At 48.0% G+C, this 18734-nt stretch overlaps 2 protein-coding genes across 2 annotated transcripts in view; one reads left to right on the top strand and one right to left on the bottom strand.

The window, feature by feature from the left end:
* Mindy1 (MINDY lysine 48 deubiquitinase 1) overlaps window positions 1-3064 on the bottom strand; it is a 13091-nt gene extending 10027 nt beyond the window's left edge. The window contains exon 1 of the mRNA XM_021196020.2: window positions 2855-3064. The gene's annotated coding sequence lies outside the window, so the exon portion shown is untranslated. The remainder of the gene's footprint in view (window positions 1-2854) is intronic.
* Window positions 3065-4049: 985 nt separating this feature from the next.
* Window positions 4050-18734, top strand: part of Prune1 (prune exopolyphosphatase 1) — a 28489-nt gene continuing 13804 nt past the window's right edge. The window contains exons 1-2 of the mRNA XM_021196042.2: window positions 4050-4891; window positions 16318-16410. Of these exons, the coding sequence (XP_021051701.1) occupies window positions 4853-4891; window positions 16318-16410 (132 nt within the window). The 5' untranslated portion in view covers window positions 4050-4852. The remainder of the gene's footprint in view (window positions 4892-16317; window positions 16411-18734) is intronic.

Here is an 18734-nt window from a genome sequence, read left to right as displayed (position 1 = left end):
TTTTTTTTTTTTGGTTTTTCGAGACAGGGTTTCTCTGTGTAGCCCTGGCTGTCCTGGAACTCACTTTGTAGACCAGGCTGGCCTCGAACCCAGAAACTCTGCTGGGATTAAAGGCGTACACCACCACGCCCATCGAGAACTGCTTTTAAAGAGCCACTTCATGCCCCTCCTCTCACTGTCAACCTGACCATTGAAACAATGGATCCCAAGGAATTGAGATTTCCCAGAGGAATCTCAAGGCTGCAGGAGAAAAACACTGACCCTTGAATCCAGCCAGAGAGGAAAAGACTTCACAGCCTTGCAGGCAAGGCTAAAGCCCAAACAATGCAGGTCAATAATTGGCAGACCACACCTTTAGCAGCCCTAGGCTGTTTAGCTTTGCAGAAATCAGGCTCTCTACGGAAACTTTACCCTTCATTTAGGGCTCTGACGATGGACATGGGGACGTCACCAAATCTCTGTCGCTAATCCTAAGGTGGCCACACTGAATAATCTTTTTTTTCCCCCTTTCTACCTTTCACTATGATTATTTTAATTTTATTACATTTACTTAGTTTCTGTGTATACCTGGAGACCAGAAGGAAACTTTCAAGTTTGTTCTGTCCTTCCACCACGTGGAATCTGGGCTGAAGTTCAGGCCATCACGTAGCCAGAGCCTCGACGAGCTTAGCCATCACTGACCGGCCTGTCTACCAGTTCAGCTCTTTTAGTTGGCTTATTGAAGACAAGAGGCCACACTTGGCTGGTTAGGGCTGCTCCAGGCACAGGTTCTTATCCTACTACCGGTAACAACTTTAGTCAGGGGGCACACGAAAGACTCCCCACAATCCTTGCAGTAGACTGCTCTCACCAGCTAGTGTTAGTGACACAGCAACTTCAGATCCTAGTTGTTCCTGGCAATGTTTGCACCCAGAGATCTCCTGTTCGACATTTATATGAAATGGGAAACTGCTGCTTATTGATTCACATTAAAATACTCCAGAGCTGGAGAGGTGGCTCAGAGGTGAAGGCACAAAGGGTCAAGGTTCAAGTCTAACACCCACAGAGGGGTTTACAAGGAATTGTAACTCCAGTTCCAGGGAAGCTGCTACCGTCTCCTGGCTTCCGTGGGCAAGAAGCACACATGTTGCACATACACAAAGACAAGCACTACAAACATAGATGTTTATCTCCACTAGTTGTGTATAATGACAAAGACCAGTAATTTCAGTCACTAAGAGGCTGAGGCAGGAGGATCTTTGTGAGACCATATCTCAAAATAAAAAAGGGCTGGAGGTATATAGTTCAGTAGTGGAGCCTTGCCTGATATATGCAATGCCCTGGGTCCAAGCCTCACAACCGGTTGGCACACGAGCTCTTTATGGCTCCCATACAGATCATTTTGGATGTGAACACTGGACCTGTTTAACTTGCAGTTAATCAGCACTTGGCATCAAATGAGGTCTAGATAGGCCTGCAGATAGTAAAAGCAATTCCTGCCTCTGAAATATCTCCCTTCAGTCTCCTCACTCCCCTCCCTACACACTGACAGGACACAAATGAGAACCGTTCTGGGGTACAGCCTAGCAGAAGGGCATGTGCTTAACACATGCAAGGTCCTGGGTTTGATCTCCAGCTCCGGAACAGAGAGAGAGTCAGGAGATAGTGAATCAATCTGAATCTTGTCTTTTTCTTTTAAACTGGGATCACTGGGCATGGCGACACACATCTTTAATGCCAGCCCTTGTGGGCAGAGACAGGCGGATCTGGTTGCCTGCTTTCTTCTTGTAAACCTTCAAGGCTTGGGGACTATGAAAAGGCCTTGAGGAGCGTCAGCTGGGTGTGGTGTTCCAGGCCTTCCCATCCCCATTACTCAGGGGGCCTTGAGGCCTGAGGACCTCAAGGTCGGCCTGGGCTACAGACAAACATCAAAGTTCCTGAAATAACATAAATACAGTAAATTGATCATTCTCCTGATTCAACTATAACTTGTGCTAGCTGCAGGTAATTCATATTTTTGTTAATTTAGACTTAGAGTCGCAAAAACTAACCGGAGACCTTCTACCCGCCTCTCTCCACATCTCTTTTCCTCCCATGGCACTTAGGGTGAACCTTGAAACAGAGACCATGCCTGGGAAATATTAAAAAGCCTAAAGACAACATGGCTCATTTTCTGCCCAAGGCTAGAAATGATCAATAATTAAGTGGGGGTTGGGAAAGCTAGTCGATCAAAGAGAGGGGGGTGGGGGCTCAGTGAAAGAGGACAACTCCAGTGTCAGGGCAGGAAGAGCAACAGAGGGCTGCACCCTGCAAGGCTGGAGGAACGCACGAGGGAAGGGGACCCAAACAAACAGGGGTTTCGGCCCTGTCCCTCATCTTCTTGCCTCAGTCCAAATCCACACCTCCTCTTCCTGGAATTACCTATGGTGGCCCGCAGGGAGTCAAATCTCTGGTCCTTTCCTAGTCAGCAGCAGATAGTATTTACAGAGTGGGAAAAGCATATTAAATAGGTATACACTTACAGACTTCACCCACCCTAGGACTCTTCTCCCTAAGTCTTTAACTGGTATTACCCAATCTTCCCAACCGAATGCAATTCTCCATGCCAACATGCTTTGAGGTTCCTCTAGAATACAGTAAGCCCTGCAATTCTGGCTCTCTAGGAGAGAGAGGGTTTGGGTTTATAAGGGGGAAATTGAAGAGACCGCATCCCTTTTACTGCTCCATCTCTTACTGCTCCGGGTGCCTGGGATCCCTGTAAGCGACCCAGACTTAGAGACCACAGATGGGACATCAGGTATCAACTTCGCCCAGAGAGGGTGGGGAGAGCTGCGAGACGAGGTGAAGAGGATAGTTTGAAAACAAAAGTTTTTACCTCAAAGAGGTGGATGAGGTTCCGGCACTGGGAGAAGACTCAACTCTGGCGGTTCTACGCGGGAGGTGGGGACATCGTTGAGGGGCGCCGACTGCGCCTGCCGCCTCCCAGCTGTCAGCCCCAGAGCTTACACGGCTTGACACGGGTCGCGGCCACTTCCGGACACACGCCCAATACCGGGTACGCCCGAGCAGGGTCGGGGGCGAGGACAAGCCGGGCACAGCCCAGGCGGTCCCGCCTGGCTTCCCAGAGTCTTCAGGATTCCCGAGTCACCGAGCCTCCGGCGTGCGCTCCAGGCCCTGCCTTCAAACTGGCTTTCAAAGGAAGTTTGTGGTTTTTCTTTTTCTTCTCTCTCTCTCTCTCTCTCCCCGTCTTTTCCCTCTGTCCGGACAAAGACAAATTAGCCAAGGACGCGGTCCCTGGAGGAGGAGGAGGGGCCTGCTCAGTTACCGAGGATTTCCATCAGGGCTGTCTGAGCCGGTCAGCAGCCCGGTGAGCCGCAGAAAGGAAGAGAGAAAAACAACAGACCCTTTCTCTTCCCTCCGCCTGCCGCGGGAAGGGACGGAGCGCGTGTGCCTCTCTGGTGAGAACCGGGAAAAGCAAGCGGCCTGGCAGAGCCGGAGGAGCAGGGCGGGACGGCGGCAGCTGATTAGACCTCCCTGGATGCCCGCCGCAGCCTTCTGCTCTGGAGCCAAGAAAGCAGGGCGGAAGGGCGTTGTGTTTGCATATTTACGTTCAATAGGAAAGAAAATCCCCACTCCTGGTTTTCTGGAGCCCCCGAGCTCCTTTCCAAGGCTTCCCTTCCTCCCCGTATGTTTTTTTGAAAGGCTAGGAAGGAAACTGGTTCAGCTGTGTACCTGGTCGAGGGTGAGGAAGCCGCTCTTCTGCCTCTTCTCACCTCCCCGAGAAGCAGGACAATCTGGGAATAGATTAAAAAACGAGGGAACATGTTATGATGAAGGGACATCCCCCCCCCCCAAGTAGTCTGCCCTGGGACACGCAAGTGGCAGTTAAGGGATGTTGGAGCCCAGCCTTACATTCTGAAGGCTCCTCTAAACTCTATTGATGTGCCGGCCAAAGGATAAGGCTTCAAGCAACTCGGAAAGCCTAGAGAACAGTTGCAACAGAGACCCAGGAAGCAAAGTCACGGTTGCAACAACCCAGGAATGAGGAGTATCTGCTCAGGCTGTAGAAGAAAGGCTGGGAAGGAGGAGGAAGAGTTGGCACGAGAGTAGGTTTTAAGAAAAGGAGTCAAACATTATGGTAATGTTTTCCTAGCGTGAACAAACACACTGATCACGATTTGTCAGTTTGGTAAAGGGGAGAATTTAAAAAACGGAAAGAAAAACAAACAAAGAAAACACCTAACCTGGGAAGCTGTTTTAATAAATAATATATACAGCAGTGTTGTAATTTAAAGTCCTAACCAAACCAGGCCTGTGAATCCAGTATTCAGGAAACTGAGGAGAAAGATTACAAATTCCAGACTAGCTTGGGCTAGATAGCAAGAATTTGTTTTGTTTTTTTTTTTAAATGTGAGAGATTAATTTACATTAATCTCGAACAGATTTTCGGTGTAATATATGGAAAGGTACTATACTTAGTCCTATCTGTAAGTTCAGATGCCATAAAGGCGAGTTATTGTGACACATACACAATTTGCATGTCATAGCACTCCAAAAACTGCTCACTTGGAGGAAAAAAACCACGAGCTGCTGGACTACATTTCCCAGGAGGTACCGCGATATACTCCGCCTTGACGTCCCATGAGTCTCCGGGCTCAAAACCCAGCCTCCGCCGCTGGGGGGCGGGGCAACGCCGGACTCCCGGAGTGCCGGATTACGCACTTCCTCCTGGGGTTCGGAGGCCGAACCCTTTAGTGGCGGGTTCGAGTCCCGCCCCCTGACTCTCGGCTCTAGACCCCGGGTCTAGGGCGGGGTACATTCGGCCGGGTTACCTCTCCGCGCTGCGGGGCAACGGCACACCTCGGGCTTTACCATGGAGGACTACCTGCAGGACTGTCGAGCCGCTTTGCAGGTAACGGGTCCCAGTCCGTGACCGAAAGGAATGCAGCGTGGGGTCTGGGAAGGACGAAGGTGTGGGGTCTGGGGAGCCCGGACGGTCGGTGTGGAGGGATCACAGAGGTGGACGCGGGGGAGCTGGAGGACCAAGCCCTTCGGCCATGGGCGGGAGAGCCGGGAGAAAGGAGTCTCTTGGTTCGCTTGAGTCGGGTCCTTCGGCAGAACCTGTGCGGCGGCCGCCAGCCTCGCCCGCCCGCCCGGCGAGGTGTGTCTGTCCCTTTCTCCCCGCCCCTCTCAGTTTCCCTCCCGCAAGCGGACTTCAGCCCGCTGGTCTCCAGGTGAGCCCCTGGGAGCGGAGGGCGCTGGGCGCACCGCTTTATTGCCTCTGAATGGCGGTTTGCCTTTTTTTTTTCCTCCCTAGGTAGAGGCGGTCGTGGTGTTTTACTTTAAATCTTTGTTTTGTTTTTATGCCAAATATACAGAATAATGCATCAAGCATATATGTTGAACCACAACTTACATTCCTTTGCTTCCAGTGTTCTCCTTTAATGTAAATGCAGGCGCGCGCGCGCGCGCGCGCGCACACACACACACACACACACACACACACACACACCGCGCGCGCGCGCGCAAAAATACCGCCTCCTTGGTAAGGGATAAACACAAAGTGTGTTTGGAATCTAAACCATAAGCACGGCCCTGAATTCTTTGGAGCTTATTTTTGGTGCTTCCTGAACCAGCTGGACTCACCCAGCTGTGTTGACAGCCGGTGTGGCAGGCATTAGGTCGCTATTCCTTTAGAGGCTCCAAGTCACCTGGCCCCCTGCTGTGAAGAAACAGACATCTTCCTTTCAAATAACTTAGCTCGGTGTGGTAGCCACAGGCCTCCAGTTCCAACTCAGAGGGGGCTGAGGCTTCAGTTCAGGCCAGCTCTAGGCTGGGAGAAAATAAAAACAAAACAAAAAAAAAAACCCCCAAAAACGAAAACCCACAACGACCAAAACAGAACAAAACAATCCTCTGGGCAATAGACTCTGTTCTTTAATAAACCCTGAAAGTCACCTAATTCTGCGGGAGATTCAGCTTCGTGGATAAACGAATATTCTCAATCTGAATTTAGGGTGAGGCTCAACTTGATGCCAGCTACACTAAAAATTTCCTTTTGAAAATATCAGGCCAGGCATGGACCTGCTAATCTGTAATCAGCCCTGGGTTGGTTGAGGCAAAAGGATTATTAGATAAAATGCAGCCTGGGGTACATATGGAGGTTGGGACAGACCTGGGTGCCATGGTGAGACCCTCTCTTCATACCCCTCCCCCCACGAGGAAAAAGAGCCATGGTATTTGGGGGAAGTTGTTTTAATACTAAGGTAATTTCCTTCTTTTCTTGTGGGCTTCTCCTGCCTCCACCCACCTGATGCGGTAAGAGTTGTGCGCCATCACACCTTGCCTGAGGTCTGCATATTTTGTTTACTTTTTAGCGTGTTTGTTTTTGCTATGGCCTTATATAGCCCAGGCTGGCCTTGAAGTCCCTATGTAGCTGAGGTTGAGCTTGGACTTCTAGTCCTTCTGCTTCTGCTTCCTAGGTGTTGGGATTATAGGAGTCACCTGCAGAGCCCAGCTTGGCTATTTTTATTTATTTTATCTTATTTTATTTTATTTATATGAGACAGGGACTCACTATATAGTAGCCGTGGCTGGCTTGGAACTATGTAGATCAAACTAGTCTCAAACTCAGAGATCCACCTGTCTCTTCTCTGCCTTCCAAGTACTGGGATCAGAAGCCCTTGAAAATAGTTTTGTTTTTGTTTTTGTTTTATGTGTGTGTAGGTATCTGCACACACATTTAAGCGCAGTGCCCATAGGCTACAGAAGAGAACACTGGATTCCCTGGACCTGGAGTTGCATGTGGTTGTGAGTCACCAGATGTGGGTGCTAAGTACTTTCTAAGATCAGTCTGAGTTGAGGCAGAGGCAGGCAGATTTCTGAGTTCGAGGCCAGCCTGGTCTACAAAGTGAGTTCAAGGACAGCCAGGACTATACAGAGAAACCCTGTCTCGAAAAACCAAAAAAAAAAAAAAAAAAAAAAAGATCAGTATGAGTTATTAAACACTGAGACATTTCTCTAACTCTGAACAAATTGTTAAACATATTTATTTAGTGGCGTGTTGGGAGCCGCACCCATGCAGTAGACACATGTGGAGGTCAGAGGAGACTTTCACCATGGTCCCTTCCACCAAGCACGTCCTCCCAGCAATCAAAGATAGGTTATTATGTTAGGTAACAAATGCCTATTCCTGCTGACCCATCTCATCCTGTCTGCCTCTCCCACTCTATCTTCACAAAACAATGGGTTTATCATCTTCTACACACACACACACACACACACACACACGCACACAAATATTATTTAGGGGCTAAAAAGATTGTTCATCCATTAAAAGACCTACTGTTCTTGCAAAGGACCAAATTCTGTTTCTAACACCTATACTGGATTGCTCACAAACCCCGTAATTTCAGCTCCAGGGGAATGTGGGATCTCTAATCTCTGAAGGCGCCTGTACTTATACATACACAAATAATTTAAAAATTTAAATCTTTTTTCCAAAATCTTCAACTATAAGTCTAAAAAAGAACAACTCTGAGGGCTGGAGAGGTGGCTCAGTGGTTAAGAGAACTAACTACTCTTCCAGAGGTCCTGAGTTCAATTCCCAGCAACTACATGGTGTCTGTCTGTCTGACTGACTGCGTGTGTATGTATGTCTGTACATGCATGTTCTGAGGAAACCAGAAGAGCATGCATGAGTTACAGGCAGGTGTGAGCCAGCTGACTTGAGTCCTGGGAACAGAATTTCTGGCCTCTGGAAGAGCAGCAAACACTCTTTAAAAAAAGATTTATTTACTTATTACAGTGTGAGTACACTGTAGCTGTCTTCAGACACTCCAAAAGAGGGCGTCAGATCTTGTTACGGATGGTTATGAGCCACCATGTGGTTGCTGGGATTTGAACTCCAGACCTTCGGAAGAGCAGTCAGGTGCTCTTACCCACTGAGCCATCTCACCAGCCCCTGCAGCAAACACTCTTAACTGCCATGTATCCAACCTCCAATGGTGAGCATTATTCTGAGTGCCACAGATAGTGTGTCTGCTGCTATGAAGTTTGGCAATAGAGTTGACTTTCTCAGAGTCACCCTATCCTGTCCTTCCCCACACTCCCCTCCAAGGAGCAAAATCTAGTTCCTTTGTGAACCTGTGTCCTCGCTCCTGAAGGTGACCGAGCCTTACATCTTCTCAGCACACTGGCAGGGAGTCATTTGAACATGGACTCTAGGAATGTTGGCTGAGAAGCCAGGAGCAGTATAGGCTGGGGGATGCCAGTGATGTGGATTCTTTTTAACTATAGAAGGATATAAGGGAAACACTGAAGCACAAAACAGATGTGACATGTAAAAGATAGAAGATCCTTTTTTTTTATTCCTTTCTATCCAGTTCCTCCAGAATCTGTTAATGTTTCCTTTTTAAGGAGAAGTTTGCGTGTGTTTGTGTATCTGTGAGAATCTGCCACGTGCCCCCTCAGAGTTCAGAAGAGGAGTTATTAAGACTCCTGGAGCTGGAATTACAAGCTGTTGTGAGCCAACCATGTGGGTGCTAGGAACTGCTGAGCTATCTCTCCAGCCTCCTGTTGATGTTTCTTGTGTAGAGCGAGCCTAATCCTAGCCCGGTCTACATAGCAAATTCCAGGATGTCAAGGCCTACATAGACAGACCCTGCTTCAAACAAACAAGAGCTTGTTTGGAGCTTCCAGCAGAGGAGTGCAGAGACATGTATGTGCACTCTGACCAGAGCGCAGTCTTCTGATAGAGGAGGCTGTCCTCTTCTGGGCTAGTGCATCTTCAGGAGGAAAGTAGGTGGGGCAGTGAAGGGAAAGTTGGACCCTGGCCAAGCAGGATGGATCAGCAGAGTCCATCTTGATGATCAATCAGATGACAGATGTCTCAGCCAGATCACCCTCACATGTGCCTCTGTAAAGAGAAACCAGATTCAGACTGACACACCTTTAAATGATGTCTGTGGGCGTCACGAATGCTTGGCTTTTGCACAGGACAGATATAGTGGACTGTAGCCAGTTCTGCAATACCTTATTTTTAGCATGTGACACCAGAAAACTTTTCTGTAGTCTTTGCCGAATGACAATAGTGTGTTCCACTGAAAAGAAATCTACATAGCTGGGCTTAGTGGCTGAATTGAGTTGGAAAGATTCCTGGACTACAGAATAGGTTCCTAGACCTGGGCTGTGTAAAATAAAGACCAGAAAGGGCCTGGCACTGGTGACGTGGTGACACACGCCTTTAATCCTGTCACTTAGTCCCAGGCAGAGAGGCAGGTGTACAGAATGAGTTCCAGGACTGCCAGGGCTACACCGAGAAACCCTGTCTTGGAAAAAATAAGCAAACAAACAAAAAAACCAAGGAGCTAGGCGTAAAACCATGTCTTGAAGACAAAACCAAAAATAAACTAGGGAAAGAGGGAAAGGAAGGCCTGTTTTCTGTTTGTTTTTGTTTGTAAATGAGATCCTGTTCCTAGGTGACTCATCTTGTACTCTCTCTTTGGGGTGGGGCTACATTTCAGGCTGAGCTAGGAACAGAGGTGGCACTTCTCAGGCAGGACACTGCAACCCAGAGAGGATGGCGGCTCATTCTTTAATCGCAGGCCTCACAGTTTTTCTGTTAGCTATCGACCATAGTCATCCTCAGAAGGGAAGTGGGTTTTTTTGTTGTTGTTGTTTTTGTTTTTGCCCTAAACCCTCTTCTTGCCTGCCTTCCAGGCCATCAGACAGACAGACAGACAGACACTTCAGGATATATTATTTCAACTAATGTCTTCCTTCTCCTCTAAAACCAAATTTTTTTAGATCTATTTTTTTTTAATGTGTATGAGTGTTTTTCTTGTCTGTATGCATGGACATCACATGCATGCCTGTTGCTCTCAATAGTTAGAAGGTGTCAGATCCTCTGAAATAGATGTTACCGGATGGTTTTAAGCCACTCTGTAGATGTCGGAAACCAAACCAAACTGGGGTCCTCTGCAAGAACAAGTGCTCAAGTGCTGTTTTTGTTTTGTTGCTTTTCAAGACAGGCGCTTGCTCGCTTTCTCTCGCTCTCTCTCTCCTCTCTCTCTCTCTCTCTCTCTCTCTCTCTCTCTGTGTGTGTGTGTGTGTGTGTGTGTGTGTGTGTAGCCCTGGCTGTCCTTGGACTTTGTAGACCAGGCTGGCCTTGAACTCAGAGATCTGCCTGCCTCTGCCTTTGAAGCACTGGGATTAAAGGCATGCGCCACCGTGCCCAGCTACAAGTATTCTTAACGACTGAGTATCTCTCCAGCCTCCCTCCTTTAGATTAGTGTTTATATTACATTAATTTATTGTGTGTGCATACACCCATATGCCACAGTACACAAGTAGAGATTAGAGAACAGTTTTCAAGAATTAATACTCCACCATGTGGGTTCCAGTGATCGAACTCGGGTCGCCAGGCTGGGCAGCATACACCTTTACCCAATGAGCCATAACCCATCCCTTTCAGAAAGTTTTTTGGCTGGGTATGGCACCTTTAGTCCTAGCTGGAGGATCTCTGAATTAAAGGCCAGCCTGGTCTACATATCAAATTCTAGAGCAGCCATAGCTACATAGACTGTCTGTAAACAACCACAAACTAGGCCTGGTGGCACACGCTGTAATCCTAGCACTTGGGAGGCAGAAGCAGGAAAATTACCAGGAGTTCAAAGCCAGCCTGGCGTACATAGTGAACTCTAGGTCAGCTGGGATGCAGTGACATTAAGTAGGTTTGGTGGCACATACCATTGATCCCAGGGAGATGCATCCAGATCTTTGTGAGTTCAAGGCCAGTCAGGTCAGCATAGCTAAATCCTGTCTTTAAAAAAAAAAAAAAGTGTTTCTCGTGGCTCTCAGATTCAGTTTCTTCCCTGGGCAGCTCAGGTTCCTCTGCTGCTAAGTTTAGCTGCATCTGCCCTCAACTCCCCCCTAGTTAGAAAGCAGACACTGTCTGGCCAGTGTATTCAGCCAGTGGAGAGCTGGGCTTGAGGTGAGAGTCACATATTTTTCCTAAACGAAAAGGACAGTGTCTTCTAAGTTGGGGCAGCCACGCCCACAAGAGTCTCCACATTCTGGAGCATAGTCAGGATCTTCCAGTGTTGACCTAAGCTGCGCTATGAATGGGGCACACATTCATGGAAGGGCATGGGGCCCCTTCAGGAATCCCCTTTCCTGAGGCAGAGGTTCCCCACCTGGACACCAAGGAAGGGTTCACAGAGAAGGGAGCTTTCTACAGGGTGGCACCAGTGTGGGGAGGGAGGAGCAGAGGAAGAGGAGGGAGAGTGCGTTTCATTTACAGGAGGCTCTTAAAAAAATAATTACTCGGGAGGCAGAGGCAGGCAGATTTCTGAGTTCGAGGCCAGCCTGGTCTACAAAGTGAGTTTATTGTATGTGAGTACATTGTAGTTGTTTTCAGACACACCAGAAGAGGGCATCAGATTTCATTATGGAAGGTTGTGAGCCACCGTGTGGTTGCTGGGATTTGAACTCAGGACCCACAGAAGAGGCTCTTAGGCAGTGTCTGTTTTAATCTTGCATGGCATGAAAGGAGTTACAGTGTTATCCTTTCTTGCTCTTCTGGGCCAGGGTCTCAGAGTAATCCAGGCTGGCTTGGAACTCACTGTGCAGTCCAGGCTGGCCTCAGAGTTGCTGCAGTCCTCTGCCTCATCCTCCACCCACCCCACCCACCCCACCCACCCCAGGTACTGGGGTTAGAGGTATGCACTGACATGCCCAATTTATCCTCATTAAAAAAAGTTTTAGCTGGATGTAATGGCACAGCCTTTAGTCCAAGGCAGAGGGAGGTAGATCTCTGTGAGTTCAAGGCCAGCCTGGTTGACAGAATGAGTTCCAGGACAGTCAGGGCTACACAGAGAAACCCTGTCTCAAAAAACATTTTTTAATCATATGTATACATGTGTATCTATGTGTGGGAATATGCATGTGACTAGAGATGCCCCCAGAAGCAAGAAGATGCTGTAGGGTCCCCTGGAGCTGGAGAACAATGCCTGAGCCATCTCTCTAGCCCATAAAATAAAAACTCTTAACATTTGTTTATACGTTTTGTGGGGGTGGGGGTGGGGAGCATGCAGCGGCAAGCACATCTGTAAAGGTCAGAGAGCAGCTTGGCAAGATTCCCAACTCTTCCCACCATGTTGGTCTTAGGAACTGAACTGGGGTGTCAAGACTGGCAGCCTTTGCCCACTGAGCCATCCTGCCGGCCCTGCACTTGCATTATATAGGAACCAGGACCCCATATCAAGTAAGAAACAGTGTTGGACCCAGTCCTAGTCTGTGATTGTTCAAATAGTGTTCTGCCACTTCCTGATAGTAGTACAAAGAGGGTTTCACAGGGCGTGCACACACACACACACACACACACACACACACACACACACACACCATCCTTTGGGGGAGGGGTGGCTAATCCAAGCAGAACTTGGCAACAGAGGGTGGTGCTGGTGGGTGGTGGGAAGGAAGAGAAGACTGCATGCTTTCGGCCACCCCAGGTCCAGGACTGCTACCAGTGACAAAGCGTTCCTGCCATCTGCTGCTGGCCTTAGCTGAGCACCAGAGTTTGATGCTCATCTTACAATTGGAGACCACATCTCCTCCCTTCAGGCTGTGAAGTGACTTTGGTTCCTTTCCTCCATGCTGGGGAGCTGACTGGCCGTGATTCAGCCGCACTGTTGCAGGGATTTGGAAAGCTCTCTGAGACCTTCCTCGCACTCCTCGTCAGCCTTCCTCTGTCCCCTTCTGCTGCCCTCAGCTGTGACACAAGGCTGTTTATACCCCTCCAGCTTCAGGAATCAGTTAGTTATCTCTGAGCCTGTTATCTTGGGTTTTCCTGTCACTTTGATCCACAGCCATCTTGGACAATCTTTGGTGTCCGGGAGACAGGGACCTTCCTTAGTCTCAGGAGGAGTCGAAGGAGATAATATGTCATGTGACTGGGGTCTTGGGTGTAGAATTCTCTTATTGCTTTGCAAGAGTCTCGTGTTGCCAGGTGCGGTGATCTGAGCATGCAATTCCAGCATGGGGGAGGCTAAGGCAGGGTGATTCTGAGTTTGAAGTAAGACTCCATCTTTAAAAACAAAATATTACAAAAGAAGGAAGGAAAGAAATTGAGGCTGGAGAGATGGCTCAGTGGTTAAGAATACCAGCTACTCTTCTAGAGGACCCTGGTTCAATTACCAGCACTCATGGTGGCTAACAACAGTCTGTAATTCCAGTTCCAAGAGATACAACTCCCTTTCTGGTCTCTGTGGGCAATGCATACAAGTGGTACACAGACATACAGGCAAGCAAAACATCCAAATGTAGGAAATAAAAATCTTCAAAAATGATTTTTTCAAAACATTGAAAACTACTAGCCCCCCTGTGGTGCTTTTTGATATTTCTGTGTTCACACTGTGTACAGACACAATGCACAGTCAGTCAGGCTATTTGGCGTGTGTGTCGTTCAGGCGTTCATCTCACGCCCGGTTGGTTTGTTTTGCTTTTCCCCCAGGAGAGAATCTTACCTGTAGCCCAGGCTGTCCTGGAACTCAGAAGTCTGCCGGCCTCTGCCTCTCAAATGCTAGGATTGAAATCATGTGCTGTTACACCCAGTTTGTTTGTTTGTTTGTTTGTTTTTTTACTTTTGGTTGTTGTTCTTTTTTGGTTGTTTTTGTTGTTTGTTTGTTTGTTTGTTTTCGAGACAGGGTTTCTCTGTGTAGCCCTGGCTGTCCTGGAACTCACTCTGTAGACCAGGCTGGCCTCGAACTTAGAAATCCGCCTCCCCCTGCCTCCCAAGTGCTGGGATTAAAGGCTTTGTTGTTTTCTTTTGTTTGTTTTGTTTTGAGACAGGATTTCTCTGTAGCCCTGTAGTGAGTTCCAGGACAGCCAGGGCCACACAGTGAAACCCTGTCTCGAAAAACCAAAAAAAAAAAAAAAAACAAAACAAAAAAAACAAAGAAAGGCATGTGCCACCACCATGCCTACCTCTCACCCCCTTTTTTAAATGCACTAGCTTAAGGACTGTCTGTATAGCTCAGTTGATAGAGTTCTTGCCTAGCAAGCACAGCTCAGGGGTCACTCACCAGCAACACATAAACCAGACATGACGGCACATGATGGTGACCCCAGTGCTAGCAAGGTTGAAATAGAAAGACAGACCAAAGAGTCAAGGACCGTTTGGATCAATAGTAGAATGCGTGCAGTTCTTCGGATGCAATCCCCAGTACTTTAAATCACAATTGTAACTACTCTCTTCTCTTTTTAGACAGGAACTCAGATAGTCTGTGCTGTCCTGGAACTTAGTATTTAGCTGAGGCTGGTCTTGAATTCCTGATTCTCCTGCCTCTAACGCCCAAGTGCTGAGATTTACAGGCATGTGCCATTACATCCAGCATGGTTGTGCTTGAAGTATGTACATGTCTTATTTGGCTGTTATAGAGACTGAACAGTCAGTTAATGGGGGTGAACGTATATAGGATAATGTCTGGCACCCTCAAATGTCTAAGTGTAAATAAAGCCCATCTGCTCTTGGAGACACCTTAGTCTAAATGCGTTTGAGGATCCTAGGAGCTCAGGAGATGAATGTGAACACGGGTAATGATCTCAGTTCTGTCTCCCTCGGCATTATCAGCAGCTGGACTTTTAAAAGTTCTATGCCTGCCATGGTGGCACACACACCTTTAATTCCAGCACTTGGGGAAGGAGGACAGAAGCAGGTAGATCCTCTGAGTTTCGTAGAGAGATCCTATCTCAAACCAAAACACAAAGGTTCCTGTGCGGAGATGGCTGTCTTAAGGTTCCAATTGCTGTGAGGAAACACGGACCTGTTGTCTCCATGTTTTTTGTTTTTTTTTTTACTTAAAAACAAACAAACAAAAAAACGATTGAAGCTGGACGTGGTGGCACATGCCTTTAAGGAGGAGCACTTGGGAGCAGACACAGGCGGGCTTCTGAGTTCGAGGCCAGCCTGGTCTTCAAAGTGAGCTCCAGGACAGCCAGGGCCGTACAGAGAAACCCCCGTCTCGAAAAACCAAACAACAACAACAACAACAACAAAAACGATTGAACTGGAATGTTCCTGCACTTGTGCCTCTGCCCTGGCAGCCTGGCCGGCCAGGCTTTCTTATAGAACCTAGGATAGATCACCAGTCTGCCAGTGGGCTTGACTCTCCCAAATCAACCACCAGTTAAGAAAATCCCCTGCAGACGTGCCAGTCCTATGGAGGCATTTTCTTAATTGAGGCTCCTTCTCTCTAGTGACTGTAACTTGTGTCAAATTGGCATAAAACTAGCCAGCACAATGGCTAAATGAATAAAGTATTCATCATGAAAGTGTAAGGACGGAAGTTCAAATCCCCAGAACCCATGTAAAACCAGCTGGTACAACATGCATCTGTAATCTTAGTGCACCTACAGCAAAGCAAGATGGAAGACAGAACCCCTGGAAACTTGTAGGCATGCTGCAGTGACCAAGAGATGCTCCCCCAAAAAGAAGGAAGGAGGGGACCAACACCTGAGGTTGGCACTGTGCCTTGCTTACATAGGCACACACTTGCATGCACACACAAATTCACTGAAATAAGTGAACAAGCCAGGCCAGCTCGTGCCTGTAATCCCAGCATCTGAGGGGCAGAGGCAGATGGAGTCAAGGCCAGTCAGGACCACCACAGAGTGAGAACGTCTCTAAAGCCAGGCCAAACCAAAACTCCAGAGAAGTTGCAGCAGCAGCAGCAGCTCCTTTGCTGTGGGCTATGCGTTTACTTTTTTAGCGTAGCAGACAAAGCAATTAGTGTGGGTGAAGGTAAGTCCAGGTCCCTGGACCACATAGCAGAGAGTCTGGAGAACAACTTTCCCAGGGTTCAAACACAGGTCATCAGGCCTGGTTGATGGCAGACACCCTTATCCACTGAACCTTCTTGCTTGATTTTATTTTTTACCTTTATTTTCAAAGCCTCTTTGCTTATTTTTATAACTTAGGAATGTAAAAATTATTCATCTAGTTTGAAAATCAGGGTAATGAGTGGCAGCTTAGACCTGGACCCCCCTAAGGGCGTGGCTTAACTGTCCATTTCCAGAGCGTTCTGATTGTGTTTACAGAGAGTGCCCGAGGAAGCATGAGCAATCTGACAACGGCGTAGTGTCCCTCTGAGCGCTAGCGTGCGGGGGCGCGGGTGAGCGGCTACTCAAGGCCTAGCTTTAAACCTTGGGCCCTCTCCGCCGATCCCTGTCCTGGTGTCATCTCCTCTGAGGGTCGGTGAGAAGATGTATGCGATGCCCCACTTGAGTGAGGTAACAGAGATACACAGAGATGGTTTATCGGTTCTCCCTCCCCTCCAGGAGTCCAGGCCTCTACATGTCGTGCTGGGAAATGAAGCCTGCGACTTAGACTCCATGGTGTCTGCTCTCGCCCTGGCCTTCTACCTAACAAAGGTAAGTATGGAGAAACAGCGCCTTGGAGTGAAAAGCTTTGGATGAAGGCCCAGCTCTGCCACTTCCCAATGTTTAGCCTTGGCTAAACTGAAGTGAAATCTCGCATGGGGGATGATTCCTGTGTAGACAGACAGACAGGCAGACAGGCAGGCAGACAGGCAGATTGATGTTGGAAGCAGGAGGCAAGAGGATAAGGGTCATTCTGTTTCATTAATAGATTGGGGGAGACTGCGGGGCTAGAGAGATGACTCAGAGGACCAGGGTTCAGTTATTCCCCAACATCTACATGGTAGTTAACCATTTACTTTTCCAGTTCCAGGGGATCAAAATGCCTTTTTTTGACCTCCACAGGCACCAAGCACACCTCTGGTACACATATGACACACAGGCCAGATGTTCACTATAAAACAAGCTGAGTAATTCAGTAAAAGAAAACAAAGTTGGAGAGTGGCTAGGCTAGCTCAGTCAACAAAGGCCTCGGTGTGCAAGCGTGAAGTCCAGAGTTTGACCCTAGAAGGACATAAAGTCAGACGTGGTAGCACCTCCCTTCTCATCCCAGCACTGGGGAGGCAGACAGGACGGTCTGGGGGCTCAGTGGCTGGCGGCCTAGCTACCTGCTGAGTTTCAGGCAAGCAGGGGGTAGGGTGCTGGTGGCTGAGAAATGACATCTGAGGTTGTCCTCTGAGCTCTGCACGTGCTTATGCAGGTGCACAAGCACCGGTGCACAGCACAAGGGATAAATAATGATCCTTGAACTTTGTCCAGTACTGTGTTACCCTCTGGGACATGTAAGTCTGGTTTGGGGAATGTCTTTTTATTGCTGTGAAAAGACACTATGACCAAGGCAACTCTTTAAAAAGAAAGCATTCGTCAGGCAAGGTGATGCACACCTTTAATCCCAGCGCTCAGGAGAGATAGGTAGATCTCTGAATCCCGGGGCAGCCAGGGCTACACAGAGGAAACCCTGTCTCGAAATACAAAACAAAACAAAAAAGAAAAAAAATGCATTTAATTGGGACTGGCTTTACAGGTGCAGAGGGTCAGTCCATTGTCATCATGGCAGTGGGCATGGTGCCACACAGGCAGGCATGGGGCTGGAGAAGGAGCTGAGAGCTCTACATCTGGATCCACAGGCAGGCATGGGGCTGGAGGAGCTGAGAGCTCTACATCCGAATCCACAGGCATCAGGGAGAGAGAGCCACTGGGCCTGCCTTGGGCCCTTGAAACCTCAAAGCCCACTTTTAGTTCTACATCATGCTTCCTCCAATGAGGAAGGCCATGCCTTCCAATCCCTCTCAGATAGTGCCACTCCCTTGATAACTAAGCATTCATACATATGGGCCTACTGGGGTCTTTTAAACCACCACAAGGAATTTGCAAAACCATAAAGTTATATTTAAATAGCTTATTATTGTGGTTCCTTATGGATACCAATGATCTAGAATTTATCTTTCCCAGATTAGTGTTTTTGTTTTTTTTTTTTTGAAACAGGCTTTCATTTATTTCACATTGACACTGAACTCACTAGGCAGCTGAGGGTAGCACTGAATTTTTAATTCTGCTTCTGCCTCCTGTATGCTGGGCTTATAGGCATAAACCATCATATGGTGTATGCAGTGTTGGGAATTCCTAGGTCCTTGCCTGCCTGGTAAGCACTATACCAACTAAGCTACATCTTTGCCAGCCCAGGTCAATTAGAAAGTTTTTTTGTTGGTTTGTTTGTTTTTTCAAGACAGGGTTTCTCTGTGTAATATACCTGCCAGTCCTGGAACTCTCTTTGTAGACCAGGCTGGCCTGGAACTCAGAGATCTACCTGCCTCTACCTCTGGAGTGCTGGGATTAAAGGCTTTCTCCACCATACCCAGCAACATATTTATTCTTATTTTATGTGTATGGGTGTGTTGCCTGTATATATGTCTGAGCACCTAGTGTGTTCCAGGTGCTCTCAGATTCCAGAAGAGGGCATCAGATTCCCTGGGACAAGAGTTATAAATGGCTGTGAGCTACCATGTGGATGCTAGAAATGGAACCTGGGTCCTATTTCCTGTAGCTTGAAGTCTATACCTAGGTCTTTTCCTTAAAATAGCTCGTTGACTTCCATGTCACTGCTAAGATAGAGGGCAAGGACCATTCTCTCAGAACATTATGGTGCAGCTGAGTCATAGAATATGTGCTTCCATGGTCCAGGCACTCGCTCGGCTTGCTTCTCCAGTGTTTAAAAAAAAAAAAAAAAAAAAAAACGGGCGTGGTGGCGCATGCCTTGAAACTCAGCACTCGGGAGGCAGAGGCAGGTGGATTTCTGAGTGAGTTCCAGGATAGCCAGA

Source organism: Mus pahari, chromosome 4 (genome assembly GCF_900095145.1).
Source record: "Mus pahari chromosome 4, PAHARI_EIJ_v1.1, whole genome shotgun sequence".
Classification (NCBI taxonomy): Eukaryota; Metazoa; Chordata; class Mammalia; order Rodentia; family Muridae; genus Mus; species Mus pahari.
Note: the sequence above shows the minus strand (reverse complement) of the source record. Positions and strands in the feature narration are given on the sequence as shown.